Here is a 23509-nt window from a genome sequence, read left to right on the forward strand (position 1 = left end):
TACTCAAAAATCTGTTGACTCCAAGCAATCCAAGGCAAGTTGGCCTGGTTAGCCTACCTCAGCTCAGTCATAAATCAAGTTGTCTTCCTATTGCACCTTTGCTCACAGGGAAACTTACCTCTCTCCCTCTGAAATACTGCCACTAAATGCATTCACATTTCACATTTTTTTTTCATTTGAAACCATGAGGGGGAAATTTAGGAAACCTTAATTACAAAACCACCCTAGCAAAGTGTGACTTGCCAAAGTATTTTGTTAGTAAAGCAGTCTTTTATCAGCATCTTGTAATCTTAAAAAAGCACCTGATAAACAGCACTTTGTTATCATAATCTAAGTAACAGTTACAGCACAAAGACGCGTGCCGAAGTGTAGGTACGGTAAGGTACATGGCGCGACGTTACCAGTTTCAAAGCCGTGCCCGAGCAGCACAGCACCTTGCACGGGAGAGCAAGCGCCGCGCTGGGGGGGGGGCCGCGGCGCGGCGCAGCTCCGACGCGAAAAGGAGAGGCCGGGGGCGGCGGGGCGCCTCCCGGCGGGGCTGCACCTGTTTCCTTCGGGGCCTCAGGCGCCAGGAAACGCCGGCAGCAGCACCGCGGAGCAGCAGCACCGCGGGGCCGGGGCCGGGGCCGGGGCCGGGCCGGGCCGGGCCCCGCCGCGCCGCCCCCGCTCTCGCCCCCGCGCGCAGCCGCGAGGGGGGCGCAGGCCGCGGTGGCGCCGCCGCAGGCCGCGGCCCCGGCGCGGCCCGGCCGGGAGGCGGCGGCGGGAGGCGGAGGGAGGCGGCGGGAGGCGGGCCCGGCCCGGCCCGGCGCGGCGGGGGGCGGCGGGCGCTGCGCAGAGCGCGGCTCCCCTCGGCGGCGGGCGGCGGCGCCATGCCCGGCCCGGCGGCGCCGGGGCCCGGCCCCGACCCGGAGGAGAGCTACGATTTCCTCTTCAAGCTGGTGCTCATCGGCGACGCCAGCGTGGGCAAGACCTGCCTGGTGCAGCGCTTCAAGACCGGGGCCTTCGCCGAGCGCCAGGGCAGCACCATCGGCGTGGACTTCACCATGAAGAGCCTGGAGATCCAGGGCAAGCGGGTGAAGGTGAGGCAGCGGCCCGGGGCCGCCGCTGCGGCCGCGGGCCCCCGGCCGGGGCGGGGGGGGGAGCAGGAGGAGGAGGAGGAGGCGGCCCGGCCCGGCCGGCGGTGCTGTGCCGCGCCGTGCCGTGCCGTGCCGCCGCCCGGGGCGCTCCGCCTCCGGGGCGCGGCGCGGTGTTTACTCGGCCCTTGGGCGAGGGCCGCCGGGCGCGGGCGCCTGCCGCCCGGCCACTCCCGGGAGCGGCCTCCGCTACAAGCGGGATGAGCTGTGCAGCGGCCAGCCGCGCTGACTCCCGATTGCCACAGCGTCAACACTGGTAAAAGCCCCGCTGCAAACCCTCCCTTCGGGATACGCTCCGGTTGTGCTTTAACTGCAGCGCCCTTCTTCTCGGTCAGGCAGCTGGTGATGATTTACAAGCCAGAAGGAACCTTAGCTGGACTGTTGTGCCTCCAGGAAAGCACGCAGAACTGGCAGATTCAGAGAAGCAGGGGAAACTGTTGCTAAATCAAGTATGTGTAGAAGTTATCCTAAAGTACTGTATACAAGGCATCTCAAAAAAAAAAAAAAGTCACTTTTGTAGTTATAAATTTGACTTGTGCTTTTCTCACGCTGGAGAAAATCAGTTAATTGTTTAGGGTTAGAAAAAAGATATTTACCCAGTGGAAGTATTGGTGGTAAAAAAATTCCCTATACCATTCTTGGTCTGTGAGCACAGAAGCATGATCAGAAGGTAAGAAGGAGGGGGGAAAAAAGGAAGCACTGTGCAGTTTGTGGGAGGCTGCTGCAGCACAGCCTAGGTCTGGGACCTGCTGGGATGAATCCACTCATCTCTAGAGCCCTCTCTAGAATTAAATTATGCAACCATCTTTACCTATCCACAGTGGGACTAAAAAGAACTCTATTTAGTCACTGCTTGGAAAAGATCATAAAACTGTAAAACTTCTGAGATGATAGACAATACAGAAATTTGATAATTGCAGTTGAATTTTGGTCTGTTTTACGAAAGTCGTGGCCAAAGTCCTGTATTGTATCTTCTTCCTATAATGTAACTTTGAGCAGAATACTAAGCAGAGAAAATTGCAGAAAATGGTAGAAATGAAGGCACATCTTTTAGGAAAGAGGAAGGGATTAGAAGTTTAGGAAACAGGGAGGACTTCCATACCTACCAAAGGTGTTTCCTTTCTGTGCAGTATTATACCTTTATTCCCATCTTAATAGCTAGGGTTAGCAGGTGAGAGGGCAAACCATATTTTGTGCTATTAGTTCCTTTTCCTTGCTTTACAGCAAGTAAGCAGTTAGAAGTGGGATTTCTCCTTTAAGATTGAAACCTGGCTCAATTTAAATGCCAAGCACACACAAAATGACAAATGTGTCTGTTCCTGGTGCCAAAGGTCTCAGCTAGGGACTCCAGGAGTAGGAGAAAGCTAGCCCAAGAAATGAACCAAACTCCCTAGATGTTCTTTCTCATATTGCCACTGTTTATGCTGGAGTGCTCATTTTAGTGGTCTGCAACAACATTTGTGGAGGATTTCTAGGTATTTTACAAACGACAAGTAAGAAAAGCAAGGCTCTTTTTAAGAGGCTTTCATTAGCCTTAGGTGGTTCTGTGCTACCACTTTAAAAAAAATCCAGGATGCACAGACTGGCAAAGCATTACTTTTGGTAAATTAATCCAACTTGGCTGCTATTTACCTGGCAGACATTTTTAGGTGCTGATTCAGGACCACAGCTAGAATATGAAAATGTTTGCTTTTCTTTTTTGTTTGTTTGTTTGTTTTGTCTCTTAAGATGTGGATTTTATGTGAAGTTTAAATTCCAGTCAGGCTTTCTCAGTTTGGATTGAAATGTCAGAGTGGCACATCTAATCAAGATAGGTTTGTTCAGTGTTTATAGGAAACAGAAAATAAAGATGCATTTGATTATAGTTTTGTGTATATCTTGCATATTTACAAATTTAGTTCAATGTAGGTTATACAGATTCATGGAAGAGCACTTTAACTGTCCAAACAAATCATATTCTAAACCAGTAGCAAACAAGCCTGTACATGCGCTGAGAGATGTAATATGTTTTTCATTGTTTCTGAGTACATCGCATAAGAGGTACTTGTTTAAGGAGTTTCAGATAAATTGTTGATTGAGATGCCCAAAATCAAGAGATGTTCAGGAAATGTTTAAAATAAATTTTGTTGTTTGACTGTTAAGATCCTTACAATATCATGCCAAGTGATCCCTCTGCTCCCCACCTTCATTATGGATTTCTGCGACTCAGAAGAGTTATCTTCATAAGGACTTTTTTGTTTGTTTGTTTTTTTACCAAATGCTGCAAGAACAAGAATTCTCATTTTCATAATTATTTATAAGCTCGTCTTTAGAAGTCCTTTCAGAGCAACAGTGTGTACTAAAAAGTCCCATGGAGCATTTGAACACCAGTTGCTCCACATCCCCAGTGGTTTAAGCTTAATTTTCAGTCAGGCTAAGAATAGTACTACAACACAACTGAGTATGGATCTGACACTCATTCTGAGATTGAAAGAAGCATTTTAAGATTGAGCTAGTGTCCCTTTCTGCTTAAACTTTTAATGTCTTGATTACAGTTGCCTAATGTTTCTAAAACACTTGGGGTCCAAGGATTTTAAAAGTCTCACTTCCTTGATGCGCTTTTGGACAGGGAGGAAAAGCATGTTGGAGTAAAGGTGAAGGTTTTACAAATAGCTTTTCTTTCTTTCTTTTTTTTTCCCCTCTTTCTCCCCCCCCCCCCCCAGTAAGGCTTTTCTTACATCTTAAAGATGTTTATTTTCACGTCTCAAATGATACTTCATATACTACTGCTTCACCAGCTATTGAAGCTTAGTCAGCTTCATATATATATAGGGAGGTTAGTGCTTCAGAAAGGTGCTCTTCACTGACAGTCCTGATAACTGAAGCTTTCTCTTTAGAAACAAAACAATAAAGTACTGGTACCATAAGCTTCCCCAGTATTTGTTTACCCTGATTTGCAGTGATCTACCCATTCTGTACAGGAAGAATAAGCTCTCTGTGCCATCTAATCTTCTGTTCCTCTTCTTGTTCTAAGATTTTCAATTGCAATTTGAGATATTGTCCAGTGGGATTATACTAGCCAGGTGTCTCTGGGACAGGCTTCTGTGAGCTATGGGCAAGGAGAGCCTTGTCAACTAAAAGAAGGCAGGACACGTGGCAAGGAGCCAGGCAGGGGATTTGGTAGATCTGGCAAGCTGGGTTCTAATGGAACTTAATTTAAAGTCAAAACTACCTGTGATGACCATCTTGATTTCTGATTACAAAGGTAAATTCTGACCAGTATATATCCAAAAATTTTCTCTTTCGGCTTTATGAAATGTCTACATCGTCATTAACAAAAAGTGTTCTTGGACATGCTATTTAACAGGTTGAAAGTTGTGATATATCACTCTCTATATAATATGTTCTTCTTAGCAGGCTATCCCCTACAGTACAGAGAATGTAGTTCCTAAAAGTCAGTTGGCTTAATGCATAGTCATTAAAGTTGTATTGATAAAATAATTACTTGTTCTCTGACTGATAGAAAAAATCTGGCAAATAGAACAAAAATGTTTTATAACTGTTATGTCACTATAAGAAATCATATTTATAAAATTGGGGAACTAAGATTTTACATAATGACAGGCAAGGACATGGTTAAGTCAAAGTTCATGAATTGTGGTTAGTAATGGTAATAAAATTCCTTTTATTTTCATTAATTTATCTGTTCACAAGAGGAAATTCATAGGGTGTCTATTTTTAATGTCTATTTTATGCTGTCAGTTGATAGTATTTTACCTATAATGAATATTTTTATTCCTTTCATGCAGTAGTTTTTCTCTCTGTCTCTATCTTTCAGAGAGCAACAGGAGAGAGGAACATTTGAAAACAAATTCCTTTTATAACAAGTACTTCTTTATGTAGCACTACACTTTTTAATTTACAGGTTTATTCAGTACACATGATACTAAGATTCTTAGCTCTTATTCAGGCCTTGTAGCTGTAATTATATGCCTCTCAGAATGGATCAAAATGTGTCATTACCTGGCCAAATTGCAAGTAATCTAAAATTATGACTTAGTTGTCTTGCCTCATGACTTATTGGGGGATCGACTCTGAAACTCCTCCTCCTCCTCCCTCCTGGTTTAACATTAAAGTGAAGGGTATCATAAAAGGTAGAAGAAGAAAATATGAAACACGTAATAGGGAAGAAATCAAAGGGAAGAAACAGAAACAAGAAGTGTATTCAATAACAGTGCTGAATACAAATGAAGCAGCTGCTTATTCCATGGCAGTTGTGTTCTTTGATAATTTATAATTGAGGCAATAGACAAAAAGAAGAAAGTGTAGCCCTCTTCCCAATTACTTTGACACTCACAATGTTAGAGCAAACAGAAAAGCTGCCTTCCCAGCAAAGTGGAATTCCTCATTCTTTGAAAATTTTTAAAGGAAAATTATTGAATGGATCAGTTAACCTAACTGTTCTGTGCTTGAGTATTACTTTAAAATGAAATATATTGCCATACAGATTTTGGTTTTGTTGCTATTGGCAAAGATTGTACGGATCTGGACAGAAATTGTTTATTGTTTCTGTAATTTTTTTTAGGACTACATGTGATTTGTCGGCATACAAAAATTATTGTCTATTATTGTTTTCCATTTGAGATTAAAGAATTTAAATACAGTTCATGTAGAATTACTTAGCAGAATGAGTTTTTGCTTCCACCATTTCACTACAAAGAAATTTTATGAAAGATGCTATATTCTGAAGAATTCATAGCATGAAAATAACAATGCTATCTTTGTAAGGGATGTTATCATCTCTAGGAAGTACTTAGTTATTATTAATGCTTAATGCTGCTTCACAAATAAAAGTAAGCCTGAATTCTCATTATACTTGGAAGAATCAGAGAGAGGAAACTACTTTGTAAATTACGTAGGAAGTAGGGAGGGAGAAATTATTTAAAGTTTCTTGAGGACCTTTGTTCAACATTATCCTTTGATAAACATCATGTCTACCACTGCAAAAAGACTCTCCATCAAAGTATTTGATAAATACTTGTTTGCTATGCTGTTTGGTCAATATGTCACTCACCATTTTCAACACTTTCTCAATTTCTATTAGTTGAAACCCTGCTTTCTTTAAGCCTGATCAGTCAGCGCAGAATGATTTTCCAGAGAGCCACCATAAATTTCTCCACCTTCTGTTTTAAGGGCATGTATGATTTGCTGCTGTTTTTAGCTCCATGTGGTTTCCCCCTCCCCTCCTCCTCACACATTATGAGTTTGTGTTTAGCAGCACATTTGTGAAGAATTTTTAGACAGCAAACTACTACGTTGGTAAAATGCTATAGAGCTGCTTGACATCTACAAATCTGAGAAAAACGGGCACTGTTTAAGTAAGCAACATCATATGTGCAGAGGTGTTTTAGACATATAGCACTTGTGCATGGGATAATCAGATAAACAGCACAGGTACTACAGATCTAAAAAATCTATTGACACATGCACAGTAAGTCCAAACTGCCCATAAAATGTTTGTCTTACTCTATCATCCATGGCCATCCATGGAGCATGGCACAATTCTTCTGTCACTCCAGGCTGAGTGAATATTCTCCCGTATTTTTCTCTAGTGTTTCCTCAACAGAACAACAGGAGTCCTATGCATGTGCTCTTCTATCACAAGAGATAGCTATACAGCCCTGTGGGTCAGAGTTGATCTACTTTTCTAAGTGCAAAGCCCATTTCTTTGAGCTTGCCTTCTTAAACATGATGGCTCAGCATTACTGATTTGTGTGTAGACATACGCATATTTTTTAATCTAAAGTTACAGAATTACAGAGTAATTCGGGTTGGAAAGGACTCCAGGAGGTCTCTAGTCCAACCTTCTACTCCAAGCAGGGTCAGCTATGAGATCAGACCAAGTTGCTCAGGGCTTCATCCAGTTGGGTGCTGAAAACTTCTGAGGATGGGGACTGCACAAACTCGCTGAGCAACCTGCTCCACTCATGATTGTCCTCATGGTGAAAAAGCTTCTCCTTATATCAAGTATCTCATTTCTGTTTTTGTCTGTTGTCTCTCATCCTCCTGCCATGTGCTGCTGTGAAGAGCTTGGCTCAATCTGCTTGATAACCTCATAGGTACCGGAAAGTGCTAATAGGTCCTAATAGGGCTAACAAAGACCCTTCTCCCATGCTGAATAAGCTCAGTTCTATCAGTCTCTTCTCATGTACTCCAGCACCCAGACCACCTTGGTAACCCTTCACTCAACTTGCTGCAGTTTATCCATGTTTTTCCTGTACTAGGGCCCAAAACTGGATGCTGTATTTTAACTGCAATCTGACAGGTACCAAATAAAGGGGGATAGTAGATCGAAGGAGATGTCCCTTGATCTACTGGCTTTGTGCCTGTCAGCACAATGCAGGATGACATTATCTTCTTTGCTGCTAGGCCACACTGCTGGCTTACATTCAGCTCGCTGTCTACCAAGATTCCCTTGCCCCTTCCTCGGTCCTCTTCAGTCAGTCAGTCCCCAGCCTGCATCATTGCAAAAGCCCAGTGATATTTACTCCCTGTGTATTTCTTCTCAACAGGAAAGGGTAGGAAAGCAAATATGAAAAGATACTCTAGATTTTGTCTAATGCACATCTGAAACGCTCTGATTTTACAGAGATTCTGTAGAACTATCTAAAATCTTACAGGTGTTCATAATTGGTTTAGCAACCTGCTACTCAGTACCAGCCAGTACTAAGGCTGTGGTGCCCAAAAAATACAGTTAAAAGCAGATGAAAATTAGCCTGTGTGATTAAATGGGTATTCAGTAAATAGCGCAAGGAAGGTAGCTCCTTGTCTTTGTTCATTTAGGGTACTCTGTCATACTTTTTAGAACAATGGAGATTTATTCTCTGCTCTTAATCCTGTGTATATTTGTTATTGGTGATGGTCCCTCTAAAAGCCTACTAATAGTCTCCAGTTGCATAACTATTTTTCCTTTATATGCTCTATTGAATTTAATACAGTTCTCCAGCAATTCCAACTTCTTTCTTTTACAAAAATTGTTGTCAAGGTAATTACAAAACCAGGAGTTGCTTAAAAACAGTTAAGGTTGCTGTGCAGAGAGTGTGGCTTCTTGTCATGTTACTTACAAAGCTCTAGTATTTAAACCAAGGAAATAAAAACTTCATATAATATATAAACACACTGCTACAATACAAAGACTATGTATCATCATACCTTTTTCCATAACCTGCAGTAGTATTGTTCATTTGTGATTTTGATTTTAGCATCTAATGTATGTAGGATGGCTTTTAAATGAGAAACACTAAGATTATACTTTTTTCACAGAATTTACAATTGCTATTTCTTCTCACAAATTAGATATTTGTAAATACAGTTTAAACAAGAGATAATTTGAAATTGTTACTGTAAAATGGTGGGTTTTAAATTTTAATTGAGATCTTATTGATTTAAAAGAATACAGTTGTTAAAACTTCAAACACAGGATATTCAAGTTTCTAAATCATAAGGAGAAAGCTGTGTTAGTTCCCCCCCCGCCAAAAAAAAAAACAAAAAAACAAAAAAAAACCCAGCATATTCAGTGTGGAAAGACAGAAGGCATAAAGATTCCTACTACCTGAGGAAGCTACCATTGCCACACAGTTCTGGGTAAGGAGGAGATTGTACTCCTTGTCCTCCTTAGGAGGAGGACTCCTTACTCAGCTTCAGCCATGGTCATTGAATTGGTTCACACCCTCCTTCAGCAATGAGTTAAACTGAAGGAGCATTTTCATGATTAATTTAAGCCAACCTTGCCATTGCTGAAAAAGATGATCACATCTTTCTCCCTGCAGTCTGCATGCTCTCAGTACCATAAGGCTGTGTAATTAGAACTAATCCTACAAATAAAAGCCCTATTTTTCAGTTACATCAGTGAGTTAGTGACTCACTGTACAGCTTTACAAGTAGCAGTTTCAATGCAGAAGGTGGCAGAGATATACAGTTGGGGTGGCAGATCTTTTATGACAGTGTGGTCTTTGTTTGGCTTAAGCAAATCATTAAACATGTCCTATTTGGCTGACTTTGCCTGAAACAGAGAGTGAGCACTCACCTGCTCTTTCTGCCAGCAGAACTGATGGGAGCAGTGACAAACAGCAGAGTATCAGTTGGTAAATAAGTTTTCAAAGCGTCCACTTATGTGTTAAGTCACACAAGTAAGACTAGCACATACTGTAATCCCAGCAATGAAGGCAAAACCACAACAAACTAAGGATCTTGTGAGAAGCTGACGATCCACAGCCCTTATACAAAAGAGAAGTGACAAGTAGGGGAATATGAACCTAGAGCATCTAAGGGAAATAGCCTACCTGTAGGATGTGGCTTGGGAGGAAGACTGCTACCTGAGCTGCTCAAAAGGTTCAACCTGTGGTCTGTGCTGTTTCTGGCTGACAGTCAGGACTTCAGCAACTTTGTAGGTTCAGTTCTGCAAACATACAGACATAGATGCTTGTATTAAAAATAATAATAATAACAAAAATCTAGGAGTGCTGCAAGAGCTAGCTGGTGTCCTGATGCTGCTCTCTGTCATCTTTTCAAAGCTGGGGAAATGGGTGATGACTACAAATATCATACTCATCTTCAAAAAGGGCACAAAATTCTGGGAACTACATGCTGGTCAGCCTCATTTTCATGTCTGGGAAAATAATGGAGCAAGTCCTCCTGAAAGCTATTTCTAGCCATATGAAGGAGAAGAATGTGACTGGAAATGGCCAGTATGTATTTACCATGGATGACCAACCAGATCGCCTCTTATGGTGAAATGACTGGCTCTGTGGATGATGGGAGAGCAACAGATTTTGTGGACTGTGACTTTAGCAAGTCTTTTGATTAGTCTTCCACAGCATTCTTACATCCAAGTTATGGCATTATGGTTCAGATGGCTTGGTTACTAGATGGGGGAAAGACTGGCTAGAGGATTTGGTGGAAAAGAGTACTTGTTAATGTTTCATACACTACCTGAAGACTGCATGGGTCTGTCTGGGAACCTGTCTAGCTTTGTATTTTTATCAATGACATGGAGAAGGAAATGGAATGCTGCCTCATCAAGGCTCTAAACACCACTGCTCTGGAGGGGGTAGTAGATAAATTCAGGGGCAGGGCTGCCATTCAGGAAGGGCTACACTTGCTCTTGAAGGAATGGGTTGACAGGTATTGCATGAAATTCAGTAAGCACACATGCATGGTACCTGAAGTGAACTGAGCCCCTGCATCAGTACAGGCTGGGGAATGACTGCCAGTGTGGCAGCTCTGCTAAAAAGGACCCTCTAGACACTAGGCTAAACATAAGTCAGCAGTGTGCCCTGGCAGTAGTGAAGGCTAACAGCACACTAAGCTGTATCAGCAGCAGCATGGCCACCAGATCAAAGGAAGCAATTGTTCCCCTTTGCGTGGCACTTGTTAGACTATATCTGGAGTACTGCGTCCAGGTTTGGGCCTCCCAATTCAAGAAAGGTGTTTGTAAACAGACCTCACTGGATGAAGCCCTGAGTAAACCATTCTAAATTCAGTGTTGACTCTGCTTTGAGCAGGAAGTTGGCTTTGTCACCTTCAAAAATCCATTCCAACCTCAGTGATTCTGTGATTGTACGAAAGTTGCGTATATACAGAGGTTTTCAAATTCAGTGTACAGCATAAGGCCCAAGACTGTCTTACTCAATCACGCTATAGGTAAACCACTTTTATTTATGCCATGTGAAAAGTGTGGCCTAAAACAAGTATATTTTATGAAAAAAAAAAATTGGTAATTGTTTTATATGCACAGCATCTCTCAGGCCTCTCCCAAGAGTTGGGTAATTATCATTAGCTTTGTTTAACACTTGACCTAATCAAGTACTGGGATTTAAAATTTTATCAGACGCAGAGGTGTAATGGGAGACACTTGAGTACAGAGAACACCATAAACCCATTATGAACTTCCTTGCCTCTAGTAATAGTCTGTTGGCTGCTCTAAATCATTACTTGTTCCATTAAAATCATTGCTTGATGGTTTTCTATTTTCTGAGTCTATTGCAGTCCCTTCCACTTCTCTGAGAATACTCTTACCAGAACTCAGAACTGTTTTTTTTTAATTTGATTTAATATGTATATTTCAAGCTGAACATATATCACTTGAGTTCTAAATGTTTAGCTAGTACAGGGAAGTAATCTGATCAGTACAGCCTATTGCAAAATGAAAATTTCTGCCTAAACATGCAGCAGGGACAGAAGATAGAAACAAAATACTAATATACAAAAGAAATAAATGGAAAATAGTTTCATTAAGTGTACAACATCACTAGAAGACTGTTAAGTTCTTCTTAGCTCTTTAAAAGAAAGCTGTTCAAAGAGAGGAACAAATAAATGATAGCTGCACAATATGAGAATATTAAAAAAAAAAAAAGAACAAGAGTATTCACTTATGTCCTCTCTCAAAAAGAGGAGATGCAGAGTATAACAAATAACACAAAAAGGCAAGCAGTGCTCTCTCATTTGTCATCTGGGGATAAATGTGAAAAGAAGTGAAACAATGACATAAATTTTAAAAATGATAAAAGGAAAATCTTAGGTATTCATTGCTATTATATACTGAGGCCAAGAGCTGTGAAGGATTAGAGATTTATATGGAGAATGAGAACATCCACAGTTACTTTAGATTAAAAGCTTCTGGGATATAAGCTGTCATGTTCCAGAACATAAGACAACCTTTAAAAGAAGAGTATTTAAAAAGAAATCTTCCCTAAGAGCAGGTTATTTTGTTTGTCCACTCTGACTTGTTTGTCTCTTTCCTAAGGAAAAGTGTTTTCACGTTTTTTATGTTACCAGATTTAGGCAAAAGTATGTAAGCTGAGCATTTCCTCTTCCTGTCCTGATACAATATCTGCTCTGTCACCTAAAAAAGGACAGAATGACTGACAGAAAAATTTTGCAACAACCTTATATTCCTTATGCATCAAAGGAAGCTTTTGTTTGCTATGTTTTTATAAAAAAGAAAGGTAAAACATGGGTAGGGTATCCGTTTGAAGGAGTTCAACTTGCTGAGCATCTAGATCTTTGATTTCACTGAAACCTAGAGATCTTGGCACTACTTTTATACTATAGTTTTGTCTCACATTTCCCTATCAAACACCTTTGTTGCTCTCAGATGATGCCACCACCTCCTATTCCAACTCCCAAAGAAAAGTGGTTACTGCCTCTGTAGCAGAACTGGCAAAACCAAATTAATACCTTAGATGATAAGCTAGTTAAAACCCATCTGTAGTTTCACTAACATGCCAGCTGTGTGAATGTCTGGAGTGCTTTCTTAGCCCTTTGAGGGATAATATCTTATTTTGCTAACACTATTAGAGAAAGCTGCAAAGGGGTAGGGTAGGACAGGTGAAAGTGTCTGTCCTGAACTGTGGCAAAGGATGCATCAGAGCTTACCGGCATGAACCCGAAGTGTCTTAGCAGCTGACGCAGGTGTAAACTCTGGGTAGCCATGTATGAAAAAGTTCACTGGTGTACATTATTATCCTTAAATCATTAATAAAGGGCTAGAGGGGAAAAAGTGACTGCAAATGTATTGCATATAAGGGAGATTTATGACAAGGCTACTGAATCAAATCCTATCTTTTCAGTCAGGAAAAAATAATGTATTCTAAAATCTTTACTCTTAGTCTTTATTCCGAAGAAAAAGAAAAGTGTAAAGCATAAAATCTATTTAAACTAGATAGTGTCTCACTGCATGTTTTGTTTTATTTAGCTGCAGATCTGGGACACAGCTGGCCAGGAGAGATTCCGAACTATTACACAGAGTTACTACCGAAGCGCCAATGGAGCAATCCTAGCCTATGATATCAGCAAGAGAGGCTCTTTCCAGTCCATTCCTCGCTGGATCGAGGATGTGAGAAAGTATGCCGGTTCCAATATTGTACAATTACTGATTGGTGAGTTAAAATATTAATACTTAGCACTACAGAGAGTACTGTACAATGTAATTAATTGCAATACTTAAGATGGGTGAAAGTTTTGTTTTTGTTGGAAGCTAACGTGCATGTAATAGAGCTAATTCTATGATTCTAATTGGAAATTTTCCAAATATTTTTAATTAGGAAGTGATTTATCAAAAAAATGTTTTTTAACAACCTATCTGTTTTGATTAATTTATGTTAAAAAGGAGCCAAGTTTGATTTGAAATTCTTGCATGTTGCTTAGTAGAGAATTGGGTATCCAAAATTTCCAGGTCCTCAGGCAGATCTGCTCAGGAGCTATTCTGATGGTAAGCCCAGAGAAGCTCCACCGTATCAAGCAGACATGTTCTGGGGAACGGGAACGCTCATATGCTTAAGCAGACTGGAGGTTCTGAAAGACATGGGGGCTGTTGAGGTTTGTAGATTCTCTGCTGGAAGTTCTAGCTCACAGCCGCAGTGTTCACAACTCAGGCATAGCTCTAGGGGCTACTAATATATCAGTATTTTAGATTTCCCTAGGAACCATCAGACTGCTGCTGTTTTCACTTTTGTCTTTTCTCACAAAATGGTTTTAGCTTTGATTTCTAGCCTGATTTTTAGGTCCTTTAAGGTCTCCAGCCACTGTTCTTCAGTCCTATCAGATTGGTTACGGACATTTGCTGTTCTGTGTATGAATCATACAAAAAATCAGGTTGGAAGGGGCCTTATGGAGATCATCTAGTCCAGCCTCCTGCTGAAAGCAGTATTAGTGTCAGGTTGCTCAGGGCATTTTCAGTTCAATTCTGAAAATCTCCAAGAATCGAAATTCCACACATTCTCTGGGTAACCTGAGAACCTTCTGCTAAACACTTACTCTGGCATAAATACTTGTTATCAATTATTTTGTTTTTTTCTTCCAGGAAACAAGTCTGACCTAAGTGACCTTCGAGAGGTTCAGCTAGAAGAAGCTCAGAGTCTAGCTGAACATTATGATATCATCTGTGCCATAGAGACCTCTGCAAAAGACTCCAGCAATGTGGAAGAGGCTTTTGTGAAGATGGCCACAGAGCTCATGATGAGGCACGGAGGTCCAATGTTCAGTGAGAAGAGTACTGACAGCATCAAGCTTGACAGCAAAGACGTCGTAGAAGGCTGGGGGTGTGGTTGCTGATATGAGCTAGGTGATATCCCTAACTTTACTGGAATTTAGATGGTGCTTCACCCTAATGCTGAGTAGCACAGTAGCCATATTCTCCTCCTCCTGTGAAACCAGCAATTTTGTAGAAGTTAGACACAATCCTGTTTGCTTTGGTGTCTTATTTTTATAAGGAGACTCTTGAGATGCAGTCTTAAAAGTCAGGCCCTCTGAAAAACTTACTCTACATTTGTCCCCACTATTTTATTTTCTATATCCTTCATGTAAGTTACAAAAGTGGAGGGAACAACTTGGAACTGTTGATGTAGGGTGGGGAGATAGATGGCTGAAGGCTGATACACACACAAGTTCTGAAACATTCAGTATGTGTTTGTGACAAAGGAGGTCACTTTTAGAACAGGCAACCTTGAAATGTCTCTTCAAATCTTCAGCACTCCAGCAATGACCAGAAAGCCTAGAAGTGAGAGACAGTGTCTTTGATAGAAGTATTTCAAGTGTCAAAATACCCAACATTTTGATTAAAGGACCAAATAACAGTCATCTATCCCAGGGCATATGGATTGCTAGGTAATATTGGTGACTCTGGTGGGGCAGCCTTCTCTCAGGTTTTTTTTTTTTTTTATTTTTTTAAGTTATCATTTTAACAAATAGCAAAATCAGCCTGAGCAGTAACACATGACTTGTTGTCAAGAATGATTGGATGGTTTTAATTATTTTAAATACAGCCTTGAAGAAGGAATGGGTTGATACATTTCATTTCTTACTGTTTGCACAGGGATAGCTCCCTTTTCCAAGTGTGTGTCTTTGAGTTCTCATTTCAATTAATTTCATTCCATAACTCAAGACTTGCATCACTGGAAACAGGAACTGGAAAACCTTGAACTGAATGGTAGCCATGACCTACTGGCATGTGTCTAATGGTCATATACAGGGTTAATTCTGGTCATACATTTGATGTTATGTTAGTAGAGTGATTATTGCTTAAATGGCCTAACTAGGGCTTATGTTTTTTTAAAACATCTCCTTAAATACAATCTGGACATACAGTGGGAAAGAAAACTTGAGAATAGCTGAAAACTGCATGCATTGCAACTTCTTGTTTGTAAGAAACCAACTCTTTTTGAATGGTAACCTCCCACCTTGTACTCATCTGCTTCCCTGTCCCAAGTCACTAACTGCTTTTCATTTCTTGAAAATACTCAGCAGGAAAAATCTTTTACTGTTGATGGAAAGTTTATAATGTTAAGTAATACATTTCCTAATCCAACTACATATAGTTGTCTTTCAGACACAGCTCTGTGTTGTGCTAGTGTATGTTGTATATGCAGTTAAAGTACTGATGGCAGCAGTCCTCTCTGTATTTACACTCTCAAGCACCTTACAAACTTGGATTTGCAAAGGTAGCAGTATCAGGATTATTTTTAAATCTGCAGTTAAAGCAAAGGTGTTCAGAAGCAACAAGTGATTTTTGCAATCCTGATACTTTAAAGCGGCTCATTTTCAGAAGGCACCCACTTGAACCAAAATCACTTGTTCCTTTTGAAAATCTTGATTAAAAAGAACCAGGTGGATTCAGTTGTTATTAGGGCTACACCAGTTTTTGGCCATTTGCAATATCCAGTGTCATGAAAATGAGGAAGATTAAGAAAGGGCTAACAGATCCTAATTTCAGTACTGTTCATCTTCCTACAGAAATTATTAACCATTCTTTCATCTTTCTGTTTTTTTTAACTATGATGTAGATTATTAAAGAATTACTTATGCTTTGTAGTCTGTTTGCTTCCTATCTAAAAGGATAGTTTTCAAGTTTCATAGTTGCAAGAGTGAAGGGGCCTTAAATTTTTCAATTAGTGTAGTTTTCACACTTATAATGTTCTGTATGGAAGGGCAGGGCAAGGTGCAGTACTCAGTAGTATTTTTAGATAGTTTTCCAGGACATTCGCAGCTCTCCTACATCCATAGGTAACAGACACTAAGCACCAGCAGCAGCAAAATATTGAAGATGAAAGTTACCCAAACTCCAGATTCATTATTGGTTAGCAGATCCTGTCTTCCAAAAGAAACCATGAAGACAGTCCAAGCTATAATTCAGTCCTTATTACTGTTTTTCCTCCTAGTTAGATAGTCCTTAAGCTAGCAGGTAATCCCCTAGTCTCATGACATATTATAGCTTACATATGTAACACAGGTAACAGTCCTGCATGCTTGGACATGGACCCTCAAAAAAGCTCAGCCTCCCAGTATTTGCAGGACCAGTGCCAAATGATGTATTTAAGCCATGCTGATTATAAAGTATTGGTACTACTCAAATCAAGTAGCTTACAGAGTAGCTCATCTTAAAACTGGAACAAGATGCAAAAGGAATGTAGATCCTGCTTTCAGTGCTGTCACTGAATGATTCTGTTTTTACTGTAGATGGAGAAATGATATATTGATCCATTTCCTTAATTTTGAAGTTTTTTAGTAAATGAGTAGAATTAGACCAAGCACTACACTTGTTTTAAGATTTGCCCTGCTGCATCTCTTAATCAAGTGTTGAAGGTTGAAACTCTGCCTGTGGGCTAGTTTGTTTCAGTCAGGAAACATGAAATACGGTGTCTGTTATTTTGTTTACTGTGTTTTCAAATGAAAGCAAGAATTTAGAAGTTTTCATTTTGCAGTGGAAAACTAAAGCTATGGCTTTGTGTCAGCTATATCTTCTAATGCTCGACTCTTCTACATTTTAACAACTGTAACACAAGTTTGCATGTCCTACCTAACTGAACAAAAGGGAACAAAGAAATAGCTGGAAGACCTGGCTTATTTGTTCAGGTTAGTAGCACATATGAATGACAGTGCTTGGGGCTGTAAGTAATAAGAGGCTATTTCAATTACCGAATGGTTTCTTTGTCTATTAATAATATTACAATATTAATGTCTATTAATAATAGTAAAGCCATCACTAGATTATTAGCTTCTTGACCAGAAATGCGTTAAGCAGTAAACGTAATTTGTAGTTTTTCACTCCCTTTCTGAAGACCTTTATTAGATCCAGAACTCACATACATAGCTATGTAATTTAAGTATTAGCAGCCTACTCCTTTTGGTTCACTTACAATAATCTTACTGTAACCAAAAGGATACCTGAATGAAGAAAATGAGTAGCAATATGCCTGAGATTAGTAAGTAAAATATTCTGTTTCAAATCTTAGGTTAGGAATGTGCATTGATGTACATCGAGTGAATAATTTAGTAACACATGATCAGAATGTGTGGCATAAACATTTGCTAAGAATCCTGTTTACTGGCAGTTGAACATTAACAGACTATGTTGCAGGAATTGCTTTTAACCAGATCTCCTTGGCTGACCATATATTTGCATTAGTATTTATCATTTGTTTTTGGCAGTACCCAAAGTGTACCCATGTGCAACATGTTACAAAAACGCAGAAGGGGACACTGATCCCTGCCTTTTAACACTTAAGTGTGGAAGGCACGGGTAAATAATGAAATTAAATCATCAGCAGAATATCATTCCCAGTAGTGTGGGCATTGTTATTCTTTGTTTTAGTTTTGATTTAAGCTAATTTTTATCTCCAATTACTCATTCAGTTCATCATCATGGAAGAAATTTGCACAAATATTTATAAATATATACATGTAATTTCAAATAAATGCCAGCCCAGACACCTGCTAATATTGGTTTTGTAAAACAAATTTTTTAAAATAAAAACATATAAAAATTTAGGAAAAATGCTAACCATTTTATCACACTCACTTTTTCTGGGGAATAACAAAGCTGAATGAAGCCCAGCTAACACTGCATACAGTAATGCAAACTTCATGAAAAGTTCAGCTCTTGCTCATTTTTTTCTTTGCCTTTAGAGATCAGATTTATTCAAAGAGTAGAGCTGACTATCAGATAGAGACATACATGTGATACTACAGTAGTGTATTACATTACATATGTACTCAAACAGCAGTATCCTTAAAAAAACATTAAAGCCTTTCCTTGATTCTCCTTGCTATGTATTCCTCCCTCGAATATTTAATTTCATACTCCCAGCCAGAGTCCAGATGACTATTTGATTGCCTTTTGACATCTCATGTCAATTGCCATGGAATTGGGGGTTAATAACATTATTGCTTTCCCTTTGTAAGACTGTTTTTATGTTATAAAACTAGAGCAATATGCACTCAATACTCCATTGAGTAAAGAAACTCAATGTGAATTTCTTTAAGTATAGGATGCATTTATGTGTTACTTTACTAACAGCAATTTTTCATCTTTACCTATCCTGCTTCCTCAAACATGCATATATTAGAAGACCACTGAAGTTTACCTTTTTGCAATATTTTGTGTAAAAAGTGTGTCGGAGGAGAATCAAGTGAGAAGAATACATGCTTTGTGAAACAAAAATAAAGTGACTCTCCTTCTGTTGTCTTCCAGCCTTGGAGAGTGCTTAAATTAACTTGTCAGTCATCCTCTGTGGAGACTTCAGGGAAACAAGGCTCCAGACAGAGTGAATGACCATTAAATAGACAGGGAGAATTCAAGGAAATTGGAGCAAGTACATGCTTATTTTATGAAGAGGTAGTTCCTGCTTAGCCCCATTAGTGTCTGATCAGTTTGTAGATTGTATTCCCACCCTTGTGGCAGAGGAAGTGAGGCAATTACATGACAAAGAGTAACAGATCCAAGTACACATGTGTAGTTCTTAACGGAAGTGAAAGGAAATTAATCCCCAAATTTAGGCTAATCACCCTAACCATTTATTTATCCTTTCTCAATTTACATTGGAGTGTTTCATCAGCTAAAAGGCCTTCTAGATTTGCAAATTTGCCAATGAAAGATGCCGTATTGTTAACCCAGGTAGAGTAATAATTAGATTTTATTACAGTTGTGTGAAGTATGGTAACCTTGGGAGTCACAGAACAGTCTTCATAAATGGGCTGTTCTCAGGATTTGACAATTTGCCATGCCATAAAAAATGAGATTCCTGGGTTGGGAGAATATTGTCTCAGTTGTGATTTCATACTATTTATTTTGGGTGTTGATTATCCTACTGAACTTTTAGTCAGAGAGCCAGTCTGCTCAGTACCTTTTTTTTTTCTTTTTTTTAGGGAAAAAAAAGGTAATGTTAATTTCCTTTAACTCCTTGTATTAGGTTGTGAAGTTATTTGAAGCAGCAAAAGTCTCAGATGAAAGCATTTAAATACAGTTCACGCTCTGTAGTTTAGAAGACCACCAGTCCATGACCAAACGTTCGGTTTCCAGTACAAGTTTATTCCTCTATATGCTTTTATCATTTTGTTTTAGTTTACTCAGAAAAAAAGTAGAGTAATGAATTAAAACACACCAACTGACATGGATGTTTGCTGTCCATGGAACTGTTGCCAAAGTTTAGATGAAAATAGCCAACATACTTTCCTATCTTGATACTAGACAGCACTTCTTTTATATGACTGACAAATTATAAAAATGTACTTTTAAAAAAGTTGCCTGAAATACAAAAGGATAAATTTTTTACTGTATGTTTTCAACAGGGATTTCTGTTACTTGAATACTAATAATGGCAGTTACCTGTATTACATTCATAATTGTAGATGCTGTTGAAGGCAGACCATCTCAACAATTGCCTTGTCTTTCCATGTGATTCAGTGGCCCAGTGGAAAACAGATGACTAGAATGATTTCACAGGAATGAGAAAAGTGAAGCCTAAGTAACAGTGAGGGAAGACTTTCTAGTTAGTCTGATTAAATCTGGTAGGTTTCCTTAATGCTTACTGAATTCAAAGAAAATAATTTCCTTCCCAAGTGTAAAACAATGTAGCACACAAATGGTTACAGTTGCTATTGTTTGCTCTTTTGCAACAGAAATTTGTTGTCTATCCTGTAAAAGAATGGACTGCTAAACATATGGTAACAAGAAAGTTTAATATATTAGGAGTTATTAAATTGGTTTAAAGCTGTATTTAATACCCCCTATTCCTTCCATTATGAGGTAAAAGTGGTTAATGTGCATCTCTCCTCCAACATAACCTTTGAAAATCTTGAAAAGATCAGATACAATGTTGCCAGGATCATATAGCGATAAAAATTTATTGAGGTTTGCTATCATTAAAAAATAAAAGCACAAGTCACTTTTTTTTTTTGCAAGACTTTTTAGAGTTCAGTTGAGTTATTTTGGATTTGACTATCCAACAAGACTACTGACTGATTTCTACTTTCTTTCAGCCTCAACTTTAGCAAAAAGGGAATATTCTATCACAAAACTCTGAAATGCCATCAGATAGACTATAACTAGCACTTTTTTTTGCAGGTTATAACTATCAATATCCTGCTTCTGTGATACTAATTTAAGATCTGTAATGTGTAATACATATAATATTGCACTCTTGATCAAAATTAGGTGTGATCATTCATCTGAATAGATTGTGCAGGGTAAGGTATTAGGTAGGTATGGCAGCTTCACAAAGCTGCTTCTATCTAAGCTACTTCCTCTGTCTAAGGCTTGCTTAACCCATCCAGAATTTGGTATTACACCTGAATAACTAGAAATGGACTATTAAATGGACTATTTCCTTTTGTTTTAATTTAGTTATAAATATGATATAAAATTTGTTATTCTCTGTGTACATTTTAAACTTAACTTTTTAAGATCTTGTTTAGACTAGGATATCAACAACAGTGGTCACCTATTTTAAGCTTTTGTTAACAGTTTTAATAGTGTAGTGAGGGGGAAAAACATACACCTTATCATAGACTACACTGCAGGAGTTTAAGCCTTAACTCTGCCATAAACTAAACCAGGTATCTTAAAGTACACACTGTTCACATCTCATAGCTAGTTAAAAGCATCCAAGTTGTTGTAAATCTTAGCTGAGAAAGTACCTTACATATTATCAGTATTGTGAAGCTAGTAGGTTAGGCATAACAATCTGGGGAATTCTGAGCATGGTTCTGGTTCTAACCACCTGTTCTATGGCTATTATTTCCACTTTTCAATCAATACACACACACACACACAAAATCCTTAAGTTTTCTTTTTAAGAAAATACAAGGAGTAGTTTCTCCAGATAAAAACAGACAGAAAAGTTTGATGGGATACTGTGTATTTCTTTCCTTAGGTTTTGGTTTTTTTGGGGGGTACCAAAATCCTGACCAACAATCCATTTACTCCTCAAAGCCAGTCTCTTTACAATAACTACTACGTAAAAGCCCTGTTACTACAATTGCACTGTTGCAGAATAGGTGATCTACACCCATTTTTTCTGCAATAAATTCTCTAAGCAATATAGACTCATCTGAAGATACGAAGGTAAGATTTGGGGCATCTAAACTATTATATGTGAAAGTAAGGATGTGAAAAATAATCTTTTGAACATGGCATGCAAACTTGTTTGTTTTGACAATTTGAAGCTGCTTTTAAGAAGTGTTTTTAAGAGCTGAATTTTCAAGAATACTAAGGCTGCAGATAGTGCCTACCGATTTCTTCAAAAGTATTGGATTACCATTGCAAAAAAGCACAAAACTTGTGTTTTTGCACTAAAGGGAAATAATTATCAGAAAGACTTTTATTCATGCAAAAGGCAGAGCATAAAAAGGTTCATGATCATTCTGTATTTTTCATGTTCATTCCATATTTCAGTGTTGTGTATAATTAAGAATTTTTTCCTTTTATAAATGGCATTAAAACAGAATGTTCTAAATGTGAAAAGTAGTTTGATACTTGACAATGTAAAATGCTATATACATTTTCTTAATAGTGAAGAAATACAGACTTCTTAGACTGATATATCGATGAGAACAACAACTTTGCCACTACACTTTGGTGGTATGATACAAGGGATTCACCAGATGGAGTTAAGCTTTGGAATAGTTCTAAATACCATTATATACCATTTCAAAACCAGGGGCTACACTAGCTTGGAAGCCAATGAATGAGATTATATGCTGTCCTGCTTGCCAGACATGAAGCAGATTCAGTCATTTACTGAGCAAAAGGTGAATTTAGTTATTTGTAACAGTTTAAAACTATTTTAAGTCTGTGTGGAGAAAGGCTAAGACTTGATAGTCAGATATGCTCAGTGCTGTCTACCAGCTTTTCCCTCTTTTGCAATAGTGCCTCACTCACTGATTTCTGATGGATATAAAACTCAATATCCTGAGGATGCACAACCCCAGGGACTATATAGCATTCAAGTGAGTCTGGCTCACACACCTGTCAGGGAAAAAAATACAGATCTCTAATTCATATTGAATTCATTCACTGCATTCCAAAATGATTTAAGGAAAAATACCAGTGTTAAAATTATTCTGCGTTTTCTAGGAAAAATATGTTGCTATTTTTCAAGGTTTCTTCAAGAGATGCAGGCTGCACATTTCTAATCATCAGTAACGACTTTACTTTTAAACTTTCTTATCACAATACTGACTAGGTCTTTTGGAATATGAGGAGACAAGGGAGCAAGCTTGCATACTACAATAGTTTTTTATACTTTACCTTTATCTATTTATGAATTTATTACAAAAATATTTTTAAACAGATATGGAACCTGCTTTTTTGTTGTAAATTTTAGCAGAGTAGTAAATACATTGTACTGTGCATCATTAAAAAGATTTAATTAAATGCTCGACAATTCACGTATTTTGTTATTTTATGGATGTACCTTTTCACAGTTTACTACCGGAAACAAAATCAAGATCTTAAGAAATTACATATCCTCTTCTAAAGTGCAGCATGACCTTTATTTTTATAAAAGATAGAATCAAGTATACTCTTCATTAAACAAGCAGTGTTTAACTCTTACTCCTAAAACTGCCTGTCACTTACACAGATGCGTGCACACAACATGGTTTAAATTTGGAAAACTATGGGGGGAAAACACTTCCTGGAAGACTAAGAATGAAAACCCTTATGCTACATCTTGGAAAAGTGAGAATAACCTTTTCTCACTTTTCTCATGGTTACAATTACGTGTAAATAATGAGGGTATAGACCTTCCACTGGAAACGCTCAGATCCTGGATTTTATTTAACTCCTGTAAATTAAACAAAGCAACTCTTCTTTCTTTCTGCTTGGCTCATTAATTCTAACAGTAGAGGAGCTAAATAGATTTTTTAGAACCTGCCCTTTCTGATCATATTGAGTTAGTCAGCTCTATATTCAATCTACTACTCCAATAAGGGACTCAAACAAAACCGACAATCTGTAGTTCGCAATAAAACGGCCTTGCACTAAGCTAGTTCCTTACAGCACTGGGTACAGCAGAACACAGACAGTTAACTCTCTTAATGATATATTCTCTACTACTGAA

General features: G+C 38.8%; 1 protein-coding gene and 1 long non-coding RNA gene across 3 annotated transcripts in view; one reads left to right on the forward strand and one right to left on the reverse strand.

The window, feature by feature from the left end:
• Window positions 1-23509, reverse strand: part of LOC134145915 (uncharacterized) — a 31393-nt gene that overhangs the window by 5107 nt on the left and 2777 nt on the right. For both annotated transcript variants that reach the window (XR_009959710.1, XR_009959711.1), the window contains exon 4: window positions 9455-9570. This is a non-coding gene — a long non-coding RNA (uncharacterized LOC134145915). The remainder of the gene's footprint in view (window positions 1-9454; window positions 9571-23509) is intronic.
• RAB43 (RAB43, member RAS oncogene family) lies at window positions 864-22802 on the forward strand. The gene is made up of 3 exons (XM_062585925.1): window positions 864-1079; window positions 12868-13051; window positions 13975-22802. The coding sequence occupies exons 1-3, from the start codon at window positions 870-872 to the stop codon at window positions 14223-14225; spliced, it is 645 nt and encodes a 214-aa protein (XP_062441909.1). The 5' UTR covers window positions 864-869; the 3' UTR covers window positions 14226-22802.

The sequence above is a fragment of the Rhea pennata genome, chromosome 12, assembly GCF_028389875.1.
Source record: "Rhea pennata isolate bPtePen1 chromosome 12, bPtePen1.pri, whole genome shotgun sequence".
NCBI classification, from domain to species: domain Eukaryota; kingdom Metazoa; phylum Chordata; class Aves; order Rheiformes; family Rheidae; genus Rhea; species Rhea pennata.

Coding starts and splice junctions, on each gene's coding strand:
- RAB43 (XM_062585925.1), top strand. CDS start 870: ATGCCCGGCCCGGCGGCGCCGGGGCCCGGCCCCGACCCGGAGGAGAGC. Junction 1,080..12,867: donor TCCAGGGCAAGCGGGTGAAG/GTGAGGCAGCGG, acceptor TGTTTTATTTAG/CTGCAGATCTGGGACACAGC. Junction 13,052..13,974: donor TATTGTACAATTACTGATTG/GTGAGTTAAAAT, acceptor TTTTTCTTCCAG/GAAACAAGTCTGACCTAAGT.